General features: G+C 36.6%; 1 protein-coding gene and 1 long non-coding RNA gene across 2 annotated transcripts; both read right to left on the reverse strand.

Moving 5' to 3' along the window:
- Nucleotides 1-1840: 1840 nt before the first annotated feature.
- LOC104248130 (double-stranded RNA-binding protein 3-like) lies at nucleotides 1841-16705 on the reverse strand. Its single transcript, XM_009804326.2, has 6 exons — nucleotides 16356-16705; nucleotides 15265-15521; nucleotides 12075-12285; nucleotides 11545-11959; nucleotides 2223-2308; nucleotides 1841-2119 (listed from the first exon to the last, which is right to left on the reverse strand). The coding sequence occupies exons 1-5, from the start codon at nucleotides 16477-16479 to the stop codon at nucleotides 2251-2253; spliced, it is 1065 nt and encodes a 354-aa protein (XP_009802628.1). The 5' UTR covers nucleotides 16480-16705; the 3' UTR covers nucleotides 1841-2119; nucleotides 2223-2250.
- A 1154-nt stretch (nucleotides 16706-17859) lies between these two features.
- Nucleotides 17860-20141, reverse strand: LOC104248129 (uncharacterized). Its single transcript, XR_716388.2, has 3 exons — nucleotides 19610-20141; nucleotides 18769-19463; nucleotides 17860-18693 (listed from the first exon to the last, which is right to left on the reverse strand). It is a non-coding gene; the product is annotated as an uncharacterized lncRNA (long non-coding RNA).
- Nucleotides 20142-20839: the final 698 nt, after the last annotated feature.

Raw genomic sequence — 20839 nt, forward strand, 5'->3', positions numbered from 1 at the left:
GAAATTGTTGTTAGTAACTAAACTGGAGAATAAAATTTGAAATAAATAAATATAGATTACAGTAGGAAATATGGTATTTTAACAAATAAGTAAACGGATAATTAACAGTCTATATTAAGATGGATTACTTTAATTTACTCGAATGTATTTTGATTTTTTTTTTTTTGTCTTCATATAATTTTTGTCATATCATTAATTCCCACATGGGATTAATAGATGGTTATTAAGGGAATCTGCTCGCATATTCGAATATGCCTTCGCTTCGTTTTATATAGTTAAAATATCCAGTTATCATCTACTATACGTAAGTCCTAAAAAGTAAAAAGTATCTCTGCTATCTAGCTTAAGGAAATCACATAACAATGGGTTTGAGCTAAGTATGAGCTAAGGCTGTTCTGAAATGGCCATTAGCGTAAAATGGGCTAAATGCCCAACATAATCCCTCAAAAATTGGAATTTTACTCAAAATCGTCCGGGCATTTGCATCTATACCCGCTTTTTGTGTTACGTTTTAACTTGTGCCCGTTTTGCAAAAAAAGTTGCAAGCGTACCCACTTTTTCGCATAACTTCAGCATACGGGGCTAAAATAGCAAAGACAATCACGCAAAACTTCAGCATTCTAGTAGCCGGGCCTAAAGTTCAGCTCTAGAGATGAAGTTTTTATTTTGTAACTAGCGAACTTAGCTCTAGATCTGAAGTTTTTGTTTGTAACTGGCGAACTTCAGCTCTAGAGCTCTAGAACTGATTCTAGAGCTGAAGTTCTAAGACTGCAGGTTTATTAATGTAACTGATTGTAGCTTTACAAGAATAGTTTATTAATGTTTTAGGGAAAGAAGATGATGGCAAGAAGTGAGGAGGAAGCAACACAGGCTGATATGTTGAGAGCAAAAATGGAGGTCGAGGCTGCTGACACTGTGATAATTCCAGCTGATTTTCCTTAAATTTTGTTTCCCATTATTATTAATAGTATTTGATTAGATTATAATTATGAATGAGCTTGTGTATTTTACGTACGAAATCCTAGATAAAAACGTTGTGTAACAGATTTCTTGCAGAAAAGGGAGAAGGGGAAGTTTGAAAAAGAAGAGGCGGATATAACTTTGAGGAGGAGGAGGAGAAAGGGGGTTGAAGTTGTTTAAAAAGTGGGTACAAGTTAAAAGTATTTAAAAAAATGAGTATAGGTTAAATGGGGGCGTCCCGTACAATTTTTACAAATCGTCCCCAACAATAATGTGGTGCGCTAATTATCATCCAACTATTCAAAAGTGGTGTATGCATGATCGAGGCCAACGATTTTCGTGTTACTAATTTACTGTGCGTTGGGAAATTTTGGTTTCTCTATCATGCTATGCTTTGTTTCTTTGTATAATTTTTAGGACATAGTATCAGCATCTAAATTACCTACACCTACCCCTCAATAGCCAAAACCAAACGAGTTGAAATCAACAATATAAATCCTCACTAATCATGTGGTTTCATTAAGAGCATCTCAAACCGATATTAAACAAAATAAATATCAAGTACTAGAAGCTCTCAATGCTTTCTACTAGAATATAAATCTCAGACATGACCAAGTGTCCTAGAACATAAAATTAAAGCAAGCGTACTAACATGACAATTGATACTGTTATGGATCTTTTTTTCTCTCTGTTGTGTCCTATTTTTCACTTGGTCTCAATTACCTACCGAGTACAAAAAATACCAAATTTATAGGAAGACAGAGAGCAGAACAAGAAACACGACTTAGAGTACCACAAACAAACATGACTTAACACTCCAAGTGTAGAGCGCATTTTCTCTAGTCTCCACTCTGATTTTTATATCCGCTACTTCCTTGCATTTGTAAAATCAATTTCATTTATTAGCATCAAAGAAAACAATGCAAGAAAACGCCATGGGAAGTAAAAGCACAAGGAAAATTGGAATGTCATGAGTTTGCTACCAAACCATAACAAACTATCCGCGACTACAGCAGAAGTTGCAAGGCTTTAACATGTCGGACACTGTCCACCAACTTACTACAAGGAGCAAAAGTTTACATAATGTTACATACATATAGGGGTCTTGTTATGGTATCAGACATAGGACGCAAGTCCTGCAAATGCAACGATTTCACACCTGCAACATATTTCAACAGATGAATTAATCACAACTAGCGAAAACAATTAGTATTTGCATGGTTTTTAACAGAATTTAAACGAGGTTCGTGAAGTTTCTTCACCTCTGGCAGAAATGATCACCAAAGGAACTCACTGCGCCACCGAGCAGGGAGGAAGTTGAGTCAACGGCAACATGGCACCAGGCGCCCTGCATACACAAGAGGATGTGTTAATTAAGCGAATGAAACCATACAGAGAGCTCCCAAAGAAACATGTGATGATCGCGAATAAGAAGACAACTTGCATAATTCTTGGGTTGCTAAAACGAAAAGAGGTGGTTGGACTAGCATTACATAAAAACCCATGCATGGTTGCTATCTAGGAGTGGATTTATTTAGGTAGTATTAAGAGTGTGAGAAAGCACGGGAGAAAAATATATTATTGATTTTAATTGTAATACAATGAGCCATATTTATAAGTACACAAAATATATAACCTACTCCTATTACATACGGGACTAGGACTAATTACATATATATTCATACAGCTATTCTAACACTCCTCCTCAAGCTGGTACATACAAATCATATGTATCAAGCTTGTTACATATATAACCAATACGAGGACTAGTGAGTGACTTGGTGAAAATATCTGCAAGCTGATCATTCAACTTCACAAACTTTGTAGCAATATCTCCTGAGAGTATCTTTTCTCTGACAAAGTGACAGTCAATCTCAATGTGTTTAGTTCTCTCATGGAACACCAGATTCTATACAATGAAGGGCAGCTTGATTATCACACACAAGTTCCATTTGGCTGATCTCACCAAAATTTCAACTCCTTGAACAACTGTTTGATCCAAACTAGCTCACATGTTGCCATAGTCATTGCTCGATATTCTGCTTTTGCACCAGACCGAGCAACGACATTCTGTTTCTTACTATTCCAAGACACCAAGTTACCTCCTACTAAAACACAATATCCAGGCGTAGAACGTCTATCAGAAGGTGATCCTGTTCAATCAACATCTGAGTATCCAACGATCTGCTCCTGGCCTCGATCCTCAAACAATAATCCTTTGCCTGGAGTTGATTTTATATACCGAAGAATGCGGACAACCGCGACCCAATGACTATCACATTGAGAATCTATAAATTGACTCACAACACTCACGGGAAAGGAAATGGCAGGTCTAGTCACTATAAGGTAATTTAATTTACCAACCAGCCGCCTATATCTTGCAGGAACGCTAAGCAGCTCCCCCTGTCCTGATAGAAGTATAGAATTCGGATCTATAGGAGCGTCAACAGGTCTACAACCTGTCATTTATGTCTCCTCAAGAATGTCTAAGGCATACTTCCGTTGCGAGACCACAATACCTGAGCTAGACTGAGCGACCTCAATACCTAGATAATACTTTAATCTCCCCTGATCCTTAGTCTGAAAGTACTGAAAGAGATGTTGCTTCAACTTAGTAATACCATCCTGATCAGTGTTGGTAATAACAATATCATCAATATAGACCACCAGACAAATACAGAGATTTGAAGCAGAATGCCGATAAACACAGAGTGATCACCTTCACTATGCGTCATGCCAAACTCCTGAATAACTATGTTGAACTTACCAAACCGGGCTCGATGAGACTGCTTTAGGCCATAGAGTGACCGGCGCAACCGACATACAAAGCCACTAGACTCCCCCTAAGCAACAAAACCAGGTGTTTGCTCCATATAAACTTCTTCCTCAATGTTACCGTGAAGAAAAGCATTCTTAATGTCCAACTAATAGAGACGCCAATGGCGAACCGCAGTGATGGATAGAAAACGGGGACTGATGTTATTTTAGCAACGGGAGAGAAAGTATCATTGTAATTGAGCCCAAATATCTGAGCATACCCTTTGGCAACAAGACGAGCCTTAAGTCGATCAACCTGGCCATCTAGACTAACTTTGACTGCATACACCCAACGGCGACCAATATTAGATTTACCTGAAGGCAGAGGAACAAGCTCCCAAGTACCACTCGTATGTAAAGCAGACATCTCGTCAACCATAGATTGTCGTCATCCTGGATGATACAGTGCTTCACCTGTAGATTTAGGGATGGAAACAGAGTACAAAGAAGATACAAAAGCATAATAGGGTGATGACAAACGATGATAACTTAAACCGACATAATGGGGATTACGATTAAGTGTGGTCCGTAAATCTTTCTGAAGTGCAATCGGCTGACTAGGAGGAGACAAGTCCATAGTAGTAGCAGGGTCAAGACGTGAATGAGCGAGGCCCGATGTTGGGTGCATATGAGAGGTGCAGGACGTGAATCAACGGTTGTATCTCCAATGATGAAAAAGAGTGGCTACATGGAGCTTTTACAGAAGAGGAGATTTTATGCATCAATAAAAGTTGTGAAAGCGCCAACGCTCTAGGACCGGATGGTTTTTCTATGGGATTCTACAAAAGGTGTTGGCCGATTATTAAAGTTGATTTGTTGAATGCTCTCAACTATTTCCATACCCATGAGGCATTTGAGAGAAGTTTGAATTGTTCTTACATTGCTCTCATCCCTAAGAAAATAGGTACAAAGGAACTTAAAGATTATAGACCTATCAGTTTGATAGGCAATTTCAACAAGATTCTCTCAAAAGCTTTGGCGAATAGACATAAAGTAGTGCTTCCGAAGTTAATCAGCTCTTCTTAGATGGCTTTTCTCAATAACAGGAACATTAAAGATGTTGCTTTGATCGCTAATGAATGCTTGGATTCGAGGGTTAAGTTAGGAAAGCCGGGGATCATTTGTAAGCTTGACATAGAGAACGCTTTCGACCATGTTAACGGGAAGCTCTTAATGGGTATGCTGAGTCAAATGGGTTTTAGCGACAAATGGATTAACTGGATGAGATTTTGCATTTCTTCAGTAAAATTTTCTGTTCTAACAAATGGTACCCCACAGGGTTTTTTTTTCATAAAGAGGACTTAGGCAAGGAGATCCACTTTCACTATTTCTTTTTATTCTAGTCATGGAAGGGCTTAGCAACATGATACACAAAGCTTCACAAGTAAACTGGATTTCGGGCTTCCACGTGAACAGTAGAGGCTTGGGGAATATAAAAATTTCTCACGTTTTATACATTGATGACACCCTAATTTTATGTGATGCAGATGAACATCAGGTTTTAATCTTGAGAATGATTTTGTCTTTGTCTGAATCTGCGTCGAGCTTGCACATAAACTTCTTAAAAAGTTCCATGTTTCCGGTGAATACTGTGTCAAATATCAGTCATCTTGCAACAATAATGCAATGCAATCACAGTTCTTTTCCTACAAAATATTCGGGGTTACCTTTAGGAGCCAAATACAAATCAGTGTCAATTTGGAATGAGGTCCTTGAGAAGATGGAAAAAAGGTTGGCGAATTGGAAGAGACAACATCTCTCCCTGAGTGGTAGAATAACTTCAATCAACAGTGTGTTTGGCGCACCAAACAGTCTAAAGTGCCTCATGGCACTGGTTTATGGAAACATATTATAGGGCATTGGAACAAGTTTGAGTCAAACATGGGTTTTATTCTTGGCAATGGAAGGAAAATCAGATTTTGGGAAAATGCATGGTTGGGTCATACGCCACTAGAAGACCAATTTTTAGATTTTTATAGTCTATCCTTGCGTCACAAGGGGGCAATTGCAGATTTTTGTACATCGCAAGGCTGGAATTTGAGTCTTAGAAGGAATATTAATGATTGGGAAATGGAAAGGGTACGTCTCTTGCTACAAATGCTAAGCAGCACTATTTTGGACCACAACAAAATGGACTCTATCAGTTGGAAGGGTCACTCCAAGGGTATTTTTTCAGTTAAAAGTTGTTACATTATGCTGGGTTTTAGCAACAGTGAGTTATGGCCTTGAAAAAATATACGGTACAACATGGCACCTTTAAAGATCTCTTGCTTCTCTTGGATTGTGGCTAAGGAGGCATACCTCACAGAAAACAATCTCCAAAAGAGGGGTTTCAAGTTGTGCAGCAGATGTCCTTTATGTGAAGAACAATCTAAAGAAGTTACCCACCTTTTTTTGCATTGCAGGGTTACAAGCCAGTTATGGAACATGTTCTATCCAATATTTGGTATGTCTTGGATCATGCCTAACTCCATTACAGAAATGTTGAAGTGCTGGACCAGGGAGGGTCTATGCAAGAAAGCTCAAAAGACCTGGAACACTGTTCCTCAAGTTATCTGGTGGTTTGTCTGGCTTGAAAGAAACATTAGAACTTTTGAAGGCAAAGGAAGAAATATACAGTGTCTTAAACTTAATTGCATTTTGTTGATTGCTTTTTGGTGCAAACTAGTTTTCGTACCAAATGTAGATGATATTTTAGACGCAATTGCTGATTTGCACAACCTGTAATTACACCTGTTGCACTAGCTTAGTGCAAATATTTATATAATATATTATTTACCCATATAAAAAAAAGGACTTCTGTAGTTGAGAATGTCGGGGGAGCTATAAGTGGTGGGGCTGGAGCTAGAGCTAAAGTTGGGGTTGTAGGTGATGGAACCGTGGAGGAATGTGAAGGGGAAATAGTGACTGAATCTCCAAAAGATGGAATTGGTAGCACCTTAGAAATGTCTTAAGTGATCACCTAGACCTGTGAAGTATGGCTGAGTTTCAAAGAAGGTAACATCAACAGACATACGCCATCGTTGGAGGTCAGCTAAGTAGCATCAACATCCCTTTGTGTTCTCAAGTAACCTAGAAATACACACTTAAGAGCACGGGGAGATAACTTATCTTTTCCTGGAGTAAGGTTATGAACAAAACATGTGCTCCCAAGGATACGAGGTGGAAGAGACAATAAGGGTGAGTGAGGAAACAACATAGAGAATGGAACTTGATTCCGGATAACTGAGGATGGCATACGATTAATAAGATAACAAGATGTGAGAACTGCATCCCCAAAAAACGCAACGGAAAATGAGATTGTATCAGCAGAGTACAAGCAGTCTCAATGAGATGCCTATTCTTCCGTTTCGCTACCCCATTTTGTTGAGATGTGTATGAACAAGATGTTTGATGAATGATCCCATGAGAGTTCATAAACTGTTGAAATGGAGAAGACAAATACTCTGGGGAATTATCACTACGAAATGTGCAGATAGAAACCCCAAATTGATTTTGGATTTCAGCGTAGAAAGTCTGAAAAATAGAAAACAACTCAGAACGATTTTTCATCAAGAATATCCAAGTGCACCCGGAATAATCATCAATAAAACTAACAAAGTAGCGGAATCTCAAGGTAGAACTGATCCGACTAGGACCCCATACATCTGAATGGACTAAAGTGAAAGGTGACTCTGCTCGATTATCAGAACGCCAAGGGAAATGGGAGCGAGTATGCTTACCGAGTTGTCTCACACTTTAGAGTGGACAGATGAGACAAACCAAGTACCATTTTCTGAAGTTCTGATAAACTAGATGTCCCTACTGTCTATGTAATAAATCTGGTGAATCAGTAACAGAACAAGTTGTTGATGTGGATTCATGTGATTAAGCAAGGATAAGGTAATAAAGTTCATTTGATTCACGAACGATACCAATGATCCGCCCCGTACTGCATTCCTGTATAAAAACAAGGTCGTCAAGAAATAAAACAGCGCATTTAAGTGATTTGGCTAAATGACTAACGACTATGAGATTAAAAGGACTACCGGGAACATAAAAAACTGAATATAAAGGAAAGGAAGGAAGTGGACTTGCTTGACCTATTCCAGTTGCCATGGTTTGAGACCCGTTTGCCATTGTGACAGTTGGATGAGATTGAGAATATGAAATAGTAGTGAAAAGTGATTATGTGATCAGATGCACCTGAATCAATAACCCAAGAATCGGATGATAAAGATTGGGAAACACAAGTCACGTTATTACTTGTTTGAACAACGGAAGCTAGCTCTGAAAATGTTTGTTTACATGCTTTGTACTGAAGGAACTCAATAATATTCGGTAGAGAAACCATCCAACTATTCATAGTATTGGATCCAACGGATTGTGAGTCAAAGGCTTCTGCTACGAATGACATTATAATGTTCACGTCGAAAAAATCAGAATTTTTTTTGAAAATTACTATTCACGCTGAAAAATATGAAAGTGGTCGGAATTTGGTTTAAATTGGATTGGTAGGCTGGGAATTGCAAGGCGATCACATTGTCAACAGAAAGTTTTTCAAAATCTGGCCGGAACAGGCCTCACGCGCCGGCGCGTGGGACAGACGCGTCGCCGCGTGGGACAGACGCACCGCCGGAAGCAGATCTCTGACAGGCGCGTGGGGGCGCGTGAATGGGTATTTTTCAGAGAATCTTCCTGGGGTTGGGTCGGATATCTCTTGGGAACCTTGTGGTGATGTTGGATTTTGCACAACACTAATAAATAGTGATTTTGAAGCAAACAGTCACTTAGGTCACAGGAAAATTGCACAGTGACTGAGTTCTTTCTTCCCGGATGTCGCTGGAATGACGCACAGTGATCTCTTCTCATCGACGCTCTGATACCATGTGAGAAAGCACGGGAGTAAAATATATTATTGAGGTTAATTTTAATATAATGATCCCTATTTATAAGTACACATAATATACCATCTACTCCTATTACGTACGGGACTCGAACTAATTACATATATATTCACACAACTATTCTAACAAAGAGTATGTGGTGAGAGATGGAGAGAGCAAATTAATCACAGAGGAAAATAAGTTGATAGAATCTCTCTGAGTTCCAAATATTATCGATCCTGCTATTCAGCACAGTTTATATTGTCTCAGATCACACTAGGTACTCTCGAAGACAAGAAGGAAAAACACTGAATGGTTGTGAATACATTCCCCTGAACCTGAAAAAGACAAAGCTGAAAACCTATTGAAAACCAAAAATCTCAAATGAAATGGCTAAGCAATCAACAGGTAAATAACCTTTCTTGCATTTTCTTACACATTTTTCCTCCATCTCTTTTTTTTGTTTGGAGAATGGTAACATTTTATAAATGAAACAGCACAAAGTTTGTGCTGGTAGAACTGACAAAATTCATTTTGTTTCCTCCGTCTTAATTTGGCTGGTTCTCATTCAACTTCTAAGTTGTTCAAAAAAAATAAACTCTTGCCCTTTCCATGTTTTTCTTACCTATCTTAGTTTCATAAAAAGTATATACGAGATCCACTTACATGTTTCTAAGTCATACTACATGATATAACTAGAAATATGACCAACTTCTTCCCTTTTCAGAGTTTTTCTTCCCCATCTTCACTTCACAAAGTTTTTACAAAAGAATCACTGTAGCTTTCCAAAGTAATCCTTGACAAGCGAGCAACCTTAAACTTACAAATGCAATATATTTATCCAAAAGTATTGCAAATGAAGTAACACAAGTGACTTGGAATTTACTTCCAAGGCAAACGTGATCCAAGCTTTAAGCAAAGTGACATCTGTACTAACTACCAACATATATGTTTGTCCCACTTCTTGTGTCATTCTCGACTTAGGTACAATTTCACGCTTGACCAAACATAGATATAAGAAAACCTTTTAAAGAATTTGAATATTTTACACAAAAGACAGTCTTGTGGTAGTTCTTGTATAGGAAAATATTAAGAAGTACTAAAAACTGCAGAAGGTAGACAAGAGTATTACAATGCTTAAAACCCAGAAAACAAAAACATCAGAAGTAGATGAACAAGGCCAACAGGCCAGTGCTAGGTAAAAGAATTGCTTGTTAATTGGCATTACTATGTAGAAGTATGGATTAAAAACAGTTCTTGCTGTTAAGCAAAGCATGGAAAAGCATATATAAACATCACATGCACAAGAAATTTGTTCCACTTCCATGCATCTAATTAAATGCAAAAAAAGAGCAAAAAAGTGAGAAAACACTAATTGAATTAGCATTAAACGACATATAGGAGGGCTTCCTTATGCAGGAGTTTAGACTACATAAAAGAGGAGAAGCTTTCTAATTATCAGAATTTCTAATTATGGCATGACCGTTGAAAATATTCTCTTATAATACTCTATGTTCCAATTCATATGACACTCTCCAATTTGGCATGTACGTAATGTAATATTTGGTGACATTCCATTTCTATACTACTTTCACTACTTTTAAGGATAGTAAGTAACTTATATTCAAAACTTTGATGGTATGTTTTCTCCATCAAATCTAACTTTGCAATTATTACATTGATAGTTTCTTCACTGTCACTAACACAATATATAAGAAAATTAACATCTTAAACTCCATGTCCAATCAAATACCATAAAAAATGAAATGGAAGAAGTGCCAATGAAATTAACCTGAAAATATATAACACATCTAAACATATTCAACCACTCCGCCTCAGTAGGGTGAACAATTATGTCTTAAACTGCATCCAAGAGTGTGGCTAAGTGGTCAATGAAGTGAGAACAGACCTTGGAAACCAGGGTCTAAACTCTTAATCCCAACAGAGAAGGAAAGTACTAGGTGATTTCTTCTCATCTGCCTAAGCCTTGGTGGACTACATTAGTTGGTATCTGTGTTGTTGTGAGGTAGCAGGTACCCGGTGGGATAGCCGAGGTGCGCACAAGCTAGCCCGGATACCAACGTTGTCCAAAAAAAAAAAAAATTACGTCCTAAACTTGTCACACATAGTGTATTCTGGATTTTGGGATCTCATAGTGTGTTTAACGAATTACTGCAAAATAGAATCAAAACGTCGAAATAATACATAGAACCAATTATTATATTTTCCAGATACTATTGATATTAATTATTGAAGACATCATGACGTGCTTGATGATGGGGCACTAAGTGCTGGATTGTGTGGCGTCTACTGCTGAAAGAACAGTAAGTTGATTTGATGTGTCAGCTGACGTGGACAACTAATTAGAAAGGTTAGCTGACATAATTGCTAACTTGATCTAGACTGCTAAACAGGTCAGCTGACATAGATAGCTAACTAGACGAATTAGTTGATATTAACTAATTAAATCAACCATAGACAATTGATGGTGCATGAGGCATGTGAAACAAATGCACTGTTGTGTTTTTTAAAAACTTGGTGGGCGAGACTTTTACTGTTGTGTTCATCTCGATAAGATATTTATAATATGGTCAACTAACAGACTCATGACTTGACAAGGTATGTTTGACCAGAAACCAACTTGCTAGAGTTGAGAAGAAATTGCAATGACCGAAGTACGCGGGAGAATGTAAAACTGAGGGGCAAACAGATAGGATTAGCCGCCCATCAGCGAAGAGAAAAAAGGATTATATACAGAAGAAAAAATGAGCAGAGCGCTAGTTGACTTGGTTGTGAACATAGAACGGGCTTCTTATACAGGACTTTAAGTTCCATGAAATAAAAAAGTTCAGCGAATCTAATTCTGGCAGAACCTTTAAAATCATTCAATTATAAAACTTACTGAGGGTCAACTTGCACATCCTTCTTTGCATTTTTCTTGTTTCGCCGATTACGTCTCTTTCCTGAAGTTGAACATAGCAAAGATGGATCCACGACAGGGGGCACAAATACCATGGGAGGAGCAACTTCCACTGATGAAGATGCCAATTTTGGTCTTTTAAAGACATGAAGCTGATTAAGTGCCTGAATATCACTAGGCTGTCCCAAACTACACGCTAAAAGTCCAGAATAAGTCTTTTCCCCAGCATCCTCAATAACTTCAACTTCTTTCCTTTTATTCACACGAACTGGACGGTTAAGTTCCGTTGGCATGAAGCCAGCATTAATATCACCTGTATCCTGAACTTTATCCAGTGCAACATAAAGCTTGCGCTTAGACTTGATGATCTCCAACATCATGGTTCCAGAATCAGTTTCTGCAAAAGAATTGATGAAAAGTTAAACACTTTGTTACAAAGCAAATACTTGAAAGACTGGATATTAAGATTCCCTTCCTTTTCCAGGAGCGGAATTTGGTTGAAGGCGATTGACCTAAAATGGACATAACCGCTGCTCGAGCTGCCATTTGTTCAGCTTCTTTCTTGTTTTTCCCAGTTTCTCCCATATACTGATTACCATTAAAGACTGCTGTAGACTTGAAAACAGGAAGCAACCCCTCAGGTTGAACTGTATGATAAATAGGTTTCTCAAGCTTCATCTTAACAGCATACTCATTCAAGATAGACTTGCAAAACACCGTATCCTAGACAAAAGTACAAAAGGTAAATCAGCATAAGTAATATGAAAAAGGAGAAACATTTGTCAGATTGTCTTCCAGGTTTGGAGTAAATGGATCAAGAAACTTCAATGGGGCCGATTTGACCAAGAGTGAGACAGAATTGGATTAACTAATCTTTGAAGCATAAGTTTTAGATATTCAGAAATTATATAAATGATGGACCAGCATACTAGATCTAAGATCCAAACGCCACATCAGTACAACAGCTCTAACCGAAAGTTTCTCCATTATCTCAATTCTCTGGCTCTTTAACACTTCATAAATAAACCAACCTAATTTTGTGTCAGAATGTCTATACATCCATGATATGTAAAAAATGAACAGAAATGTCCAAAGTCACAATGCTAAAGAAAAATAGCCTATTACTTCTCTCTCTTTCTCTCTCTCTCTCTATCGTGAAAACATCTCAAAAAATATGATCTTACTTTGAATTTTTTAGGAGTTTATATTTGAAATGAAAAATCAAAAAACCTTTTAGAAAATATACACACCATGAATGTACTTAAGGTAGAAAGTTAATACTGTCAAGGAGCTTACTACTCCAGGATATCCATAATGAATATTTTCAATACCGTACAGTTAGTGTTATAACCTAAGTTGCTCGGATACGGGTGCGGGTGTCCGACACGGGTGCGGATCTAGAGGTCGGATCCTTCGAGATGTAAATTCTAAAATTTGGGGATACGGATCCTAGTACGGATACGGGTGCGGGGATCCGGCTAAAAATAATTCAAAACAATAAAAATATAAAAATATCTCTAAATTATGAGAAATTTTGTGGAATTCTTACGTATAGCTTGCAAAGTGTGAATCTCTTTTTTATTCTCAAGCTGTAGATAAGTAAATGATTGATTTCTTAGATAAGGTATGCTATTTTCTTCAGATTTAGCCTAGTTTTGGTTCTGATTTCGGGAATCAAATTGTATCTCGACTCGAATTTTTCAGTCCATCGTGGTCAAAGTACTTGAAATTGTTACACCCACACTCATACTAGTGTCATGTCGACACGGGTTCGGCACCTAAACTACCATGTCGGAGCAACTTAGGTTATAACCAAATATCCTTTGACTATGTAAAATTAGAAAGGAAATATGCTTGTAATTTATACCTTAGTATAAACTCTTCCATGCATGGTATGTAATCTTCACCTAATTCAGTAAGATTAAGAGTTTTTTTATCTTTTCAATTTCAGCTCTTTCAATATAAAGGTCTTCATATGCTCTTTTCAAAAATACATACAAGTTCAATAACGCCATAAAATACAGACAAGTCTATAATGAAGAACATAGCAGAATCCTATTGTGTTGATTTTAGTATGCTTATAAACACAATAACGGAGAGCTACAGTAATTGACAAACTTTTTTTTGCTGAACTTATTATTTAGTATTTACTAAAAAGTCATCTGCAGTTTATTGATGATGCTGGAAAGAAGACGAATAGCACTTCAGAGTTGACTAATTTTCATATGACCGTTAGCAAGAAGAACGCTTTTATCAGCTTCAACCTAACAATATCTGTAATTAGAGTTGATAATAAGTTAGTTATGGTAAGTTAAAAAAGAACTAAAGTCTCAGAGATTTCATCTATACAGCAGAGCATTAAAAGTTAAAGCACCATATAAGGTAAATGTTTGCACATAATTATGTCCGAAGTATCCCGTGGAATTAGCCAAGGTGCGCCCAAGATGACTTGGACACCACTGTTGTTTTAAAAAAATTACGGGCACTACAGGTTCACAGCTCGTGTTGAAAAACAGGACTGTTAAAAACTTCAATCAAAGAGAATCTCGTTTCACTCACTAAAATGGTAAATCATCTACCAGAACTGTGAATTTTTCAATCCATAATCAGCTCTGTCTTTACTATTACGGGGTTATGAGAAGGTCATCTGAACCGGCCAATTGAATTAAGTCATTAACCCACTCATTACTAACCAAAGAAGAATACCATCTTTCAGACAGACATTTCTTAGATAAACTTGTCACATGCCACCATCACATCTTCTTTTGTTTTCTTTTTTTGTGATAGCGCCACCATCACATCTACTTCCCTGGGTCTAAAATAGAAAGTTATAGAAACCCATTCATCAACATCAAACATATAATATTTGCCATAACTACCACTGCTATGAAGTTAAAACCGATTGTGTGATGACAAAGAAAACGAACATGAGGATGGATAATAGAGAGCAAGTGAAGAAAATCACTTCCTTGGGCATTTCGCTGACACTAAGTTTTTGAGGAAGTTGCACATAATAGGAAACTCTGAGACTAAACATATAGATATTGAAAAATTCTTCTTTGCAAGAACTTGTACTTGGTAATTATTGACCAGCACTTTGGAGACTGTTTATATACTGAGATAAAGATTTTGGAGAGAATGCCTACACATTAGCATACTCTCTTAAATCATTGATAAAGAAAATATCTCAGAGTATTACACTTTGAACCTTTCCTCAATATTCACAAGGTAAATAGATCGGGGATAGATCAACAATGAATTTCTTAATAGTCATAGATCTATAAAATGAATACAAAACTATGATGCATCGGCCTACGCATCCTTATATGAAGCACATGAGTGTGCTTTATTATTCACTTTACAAATTTCAAGCTTTCGTCTATTGATCTCTTCAGTTGGAAAAAGAAGAGACCTTCATCTCATATTACAACATTAGCAGTGCCATACTTCAGGATGATCATAATCAACCTTGTTAACCTCCAGATATCCAGTACTCTAACCCTAATAATAGCTGCTAAGACATTGCCCAAAGAAATAATAAAATTCAAGGACAATTTCTAAAAAAGAGCATTTATTAAAAATAAAACATGCCTTAAAGAAGAGTGTTCCTTTGAGAAATCACGTAGCAACTAGATACAAGCCATTTGGACTCTTATATTAGCTAAATGTCATAGATCTATTATTTTGCAATGATACACAAACCTCACGAATAAGAGGGCACCCTTCATGTTTCATCTTTTCTTTCACGCCAGTCAAGGCAACCTTTGCAGCGTCCTGCTCCGCAACCTTTAACTGTGAAAATGTGCTAGGAGATGTATACCAAAACCGATCAACCAAGACACTGGATCTAAAGAGAGGTGCATGCTGAGAGCCTTCATTGACAGTGTGATAAACAGGGCGATCAAGGGATGATCGTTGGGTGAACTCTTGAAGGCGGTTCTTGTGTGTATCAGGAATCTCTATAACAAGAAATGACAAGGAGCAACTCAGAAAAGTGGAGCTAGTATCATAAACGCATTATGTTCCAATAGTTTAAAACAAGTTAACCAAAAAAAATACTGTCCGTCGTCTTCTATAAAAAGGCTAAACAGAGGAAGATTTTGAGGGTCAGTTTCCATTCAAAACATATGCATAATACATCTTTCTCAAAACAGAGAACTAACTAGGAAACTACTACATAGTTCATAATATATACACTAGCATACACCTATCTACGTGCATGCAAATCAATTAAATCATGCACCGATTTTTCAAGTAATTCTTCAGAGAAAATAAAAAAATAAAAACTTCCGGCGAGTAGGGGTTAGGATGCGTCATCCTACTTATTCAGCCCTCTTATCTTCTAAATCAGTTCATTAAAGCTCCCAGTACCACCAATGGGTATGTGTGATGGTCCTCTACCTTTAAATAGCGGTCTGGGGTTTGACCCTTAGGAAGGGAGAACATGGTGTGTGGGGTTTGGGGGGGGGGGGGGGGGAGTTAAAGCTCCCAGTCCTTCCTACAATAGTTGTTTCTCTTCTGCTGACCGAACGGTTTTTTTTTCAAATAATGAAACAAAAATTAGGAACACAGACACATCATATTTTTTTATTACTCTGGAAGTCAAGTATATCCACACTTGACAAGTTACAGACACATAAGTGATGGTTCCGCAGATTAAAAATACTAAATCCCGACCATCCTGTAAAGTTGCAAAAATGAGATATCACAAAAGCTCAATTTTTATCATCACTCAAGTTAAATATGACCAATTGATAGTTTCAATAGCTTTAAAGACCAGAGACCAAACTTACTTTGAGGCCCACTTTTTTCAGCTTCATTTTCAGGAATGTTTGGCAGCGGGTTTTGATTTGCCACAGCTTCAGGCAATTTGTTGGGCTGTTCAGAGCTTTGAGTCACAGAATTTGCTTCTGCCATGGTTGAAGAAGATGATAAACTTTCTCACTTTGCTATTTCAAAATTGTTTAGGGTTTTTGTAAAACGAAAATGCCAACTGAATATGAGGCAAGGTCTGTTTTTCGGGGTTTCCTTCTTTTTTTGGTGTGTCCGTTACTTTGCTCGTCTGCAAGTACAAGACTCCAAATTGCCACAGTTGTGGTTTCAATTCATGAAATCTAGTTAAATTTAGGCCAAATACATCGACAGGCACCGAAACTTGGCACCCACTTTTATATGGACACATAAAGTTTAGGTCTTTCCTATGAGGCACTCAAACATCTTTTAATACGTGTCAATTAAATACAGAGTGTTCGACTTGTAATATAACGTGACGTTAATTAAAAATAGGTGCATGAAAATTGATTTTTTTATTGACACAGAGGATTCCACCGGTAAAAAAATAGATTCTTTACCCTTCCCCCAAACCCAAAAATTTACCATATTTTCCCCCTAAAAAAATCATAGGTCGTCTCTAACATAGGAGATCGAAGATCCAAGTTGAAATTGTTCAATATCTTTTTCTTGTTTCTTACCACAAACTGAAGGCTCAAACAAGTAAATGATTTTCTTCTGTTTCTTTCTTCCTTTTCTATTTATTGTTTTGTGACTCGATGTAATTGGTAGTGGATTCGTCTAGTTCAATTTCGCAAAGGACAATGAATTTGTATAATGGACCGATTATTTGTCACTGTACGATAAATGCTCTATTAAAAACATCATGGTCAGAAAGAAACCCAGGTCGTCGATTTTATCGCTATAGAATTGACGAAGTAAGCGCATGAATTTATCATCGTTGTTGAATTTTTCTTTATTATTTGTTGGTTTTATAAATTCTAATGTTTTTTGTCTGCTTTCAAGACAAAGGTGGATGCAAATTTTTTATGTGATATGAGCCTCAATTTTCAGATCAAGCTACAAGGGTGATATGGGGGTTGTTGAAGAAGGTCAAAAAGAATGATGCAACTGAACTTAATGCTAAAGTGTGGAAAAGAAGTTGCTTGGTGTTAGTTATGATATTTATGTTGTGGGTTTGGAATGGTATTACTGGTTGATTGTATTAGCTGCGATAAGAACACATCGTTGTATTACCTATTGTAAGACTTTTACACAATTTTGTACCCGGTATCACTGGTTGTTATTGAAATAGTATCATTGGTCATGATTGGGACATAAAGTGTACCCAAATTTGGATTATGTATTCAATTAATGATAATGGTATTTTTGAGTCTACTTTACATGGCTTAGACTATATTTGACTGGTGCAAGATTTGTATAAATGCTATTGATAAATGATACCAATACAAGACTAAAATACAAGAGTATGAAGGTTAACAGCAAGATCGTATAATAGCGGCCAAATGAAGACTTATATATATCTCTAAGATCATAAAGAGCTACAAAATAGGTTGTTCATGATGCCAATACAAGACTAAAATACAAGAGTTAAAGCACAAGCTGTTCTTGAAGCCAATATAAGAACTAAACCAAAGTCTAATCATGTAACCATCAATACAATATAAAAATAAAGTTGTTGTTCAAGAAGTCATTACATGTCCAATTACTTAATTAAATAAGCACCTAAACCATATTAAACAATGAAGTCACTTGGTTCCATTCCTTTAGCCTGACAGAAAAGATGAGGATGTGCCTTCTTGATTAGAAGTCTTTGTATTCTTTGATGCACTCATCCGCTGGAGTTGGTTAGTTGTCACTGCTTGTTTGCCTTTCCATTTTAGACCAGGCGGCTTAAATCCAATATCTATATTGGTTTCAGCTGTGTTATTCAGAGGTCTCCCCTATGATATCACTCTTTCAGATGGATTACCAGGTTAAAATTGCCACATAGTCACAATTAATATGAAATATAAAATAACATTTGCTTAAGATAACTGTTGTTTACATTCAGAACTGTTGCTCCACCCTGCAGGTCTTGGTCTATTTTGTTCAATGTTAGAGGATGTGCCTTCTTGACTGGTTTCAAATCCTCTTCCTCTAGAAGCAGCTGTTTGGAATGCTCCATTTCTTAAGCCAGTACCTCTCCCTGTTCCCTTACCCCTGCCTACACCAGTTGATTGTGTCCAGATTACATCTGGTGACAACAGTTGTATCATCACAAATTGAGGATGGAGCATGCTGTCTTTGTTGAGTTGGTTCTCTTAGCTGAGTTGACTGACTTGACTGTCTCATAGCAGGCTGCAATTGTAATACCAAATAAATGATTAAGTATTGAATTATAAAGCACAATTAAACTTAATTGAACAACATTACCTCTGTTTTGTAGGCTCTCTTGTTGTGTCCTACTTGATGACATCTTGAACATGTCATCTTCACCCCTTTCTTGAACAGTTTGCCATACTTTGCTTTTCTCCTACATCTTTTGGTCTAATTGGCATTAGTTTTGGCTCTGAAGGCTCAATAACTGGATTTTTAGATTCTGGCCACATCTTCATATTGGGCATGGGTTGAAGAAAATATTTGTAAGCCTTTAGGAGTGTTTCTTTTCTATACCAAAATTTCAACATGTTGTTTTGGCTCTTGCTCTAAGTGATAGTATGAACAAACAACATGTTGACATGGTATTCCCCTCAACATCCAGGATCTACAAGTGCAAGTCTTTGTCACCATATTAACAATAAACCTCTTATCACCTTCTTCAATCTCAAAACCAGCATATCCATTAAATCTTACTTTACATCTCCTATACAGTTCCTTGTTCTCCTCTAAATCATCCTTGCTATTGGTGAAATGTCACTTATCCAAGTCTTAGCAAAATTCCTCATGTCATTATCCCTATTCATTATTTTGTATCTGATTTTCTCCAATATTGTTATAATTGACTTATGTCTAGGTCCAACTAAGTGATCTTTAATACCGTAGATTCCCACGTCTTTCTCATCTATGTATTTTGGTTTGGCTTCATGGTAAAAGTACCACCATGGTGAAATCGGGCCTGAATATATTCCCTAGACATGTCAAAGATAAAAACAAAAAGCCCAGCTCAGAAGATTCTCTCAATCAGACAAGAAAAAAGTCCTAAATTTTTAGGAAAAATTCCAAATTCACCACTATAACTATAATAATCATAAATATAAACAATATAGAAGCTTACTTGTACTTAAAAGTCTTGATTAATCTGGAAAATTAATAGCTTCTTAACCTGGACTTCTGGATTGTATACATGCAACCAACACCTCAACAAATACCTCGCTTAATAGTCGGTTAAACAACGAAACACACTTGTAAGCATGGAAGAAAATTGAAATCAAACAATAATCGACCTACAATTTTTAGGGTTTTACAGTGGGGAGAATCGGGTTTGATTTAGGGTAAAAATGAAGTCGGTAAATTTGTTTTAAGGCAAACACGGCTTATGTGGACTACTTAGACATGTGGATGATTTTTATTAGCTATATATTACACATCAGCCGTGTTTACATACACGCTCCTAAATTTTAAGATCGGATATGAGGTCTGTGTTTAATTGGCACATTTGGGAGGATGTTCGAGTGCCTGATAAACTATAAGTGTCTGTCTATATATTCGACCTTAAATTTATTGTATTTTGAATTAACTGCCGGAAAAAGGAAAAAAAACATGTTAAAAGTCATGGTCTATTAATTGATAACGTTTAAGTGTATTAACATGGTAACTTAAAAAATAAAATATAGGATCCATTTTAGTTGGTAAGAATAGGTTGATACCATAAAATTCTATACAAGTTGTTAGTATATACTATAAACTAAAGCAAAGTGATTTCAGATATATACAACAACAATTACTATGTCGCAATCTCATATTAACTATGTTCCGCTATATAAATTTTTATTGACCATATTATTTCATATAAACTCAACTCGAAACAATATTATACAAAAAAATTAATAATAAAATAAAAGGTACTGCTCTTTTAAGTATTTCAGTTCTACACAAGAGTGAAAAATCTATCTTCCATTGCTACCTGCTTGTTTCATGTCAATCAATTTAAAAAATAAACTACAACATATTCATTTCTATTACTGCCAAGCAATCCTTGTTTTTATGTTAGCCAATTTCAAAAATGAATTGGAGCTTCTGTTGTGCACCATGAGTTGGTGTATTAAGAATCTAAATCATATAACTATAACTCTGGCAAAACTCATGGTTTAACATGAACTTAATGTATGAAAATTTGACATTCAGCAAATACAATAATGAATCTTTTGTTTATACCAAGGCAAATGAATTGCAAACTTAACTCTTGAATTCATAAGACACATATTGATCAAGTTAAGGTGTTCAATTTTTCACTGATAAAGTTACAGTATTCAACTAATATTTCGTGCTAAGTTTGAAGGGCTAC

Source organism: Nicotiana sylvestris, chromosome 2 (genome assembly GCF_000393655.2).
Source record: "Nicotiana sylvestris chromosome 2, ASM39365v2, whole genome shotgun sequence".
NCBI classification, from domain to species: Eukaryota; Viridiplantae; Streptophyta; class Magnoliopsida; order Solanales; family Solanaceae; genus Nicotiana; species Nicotiana sylvestris.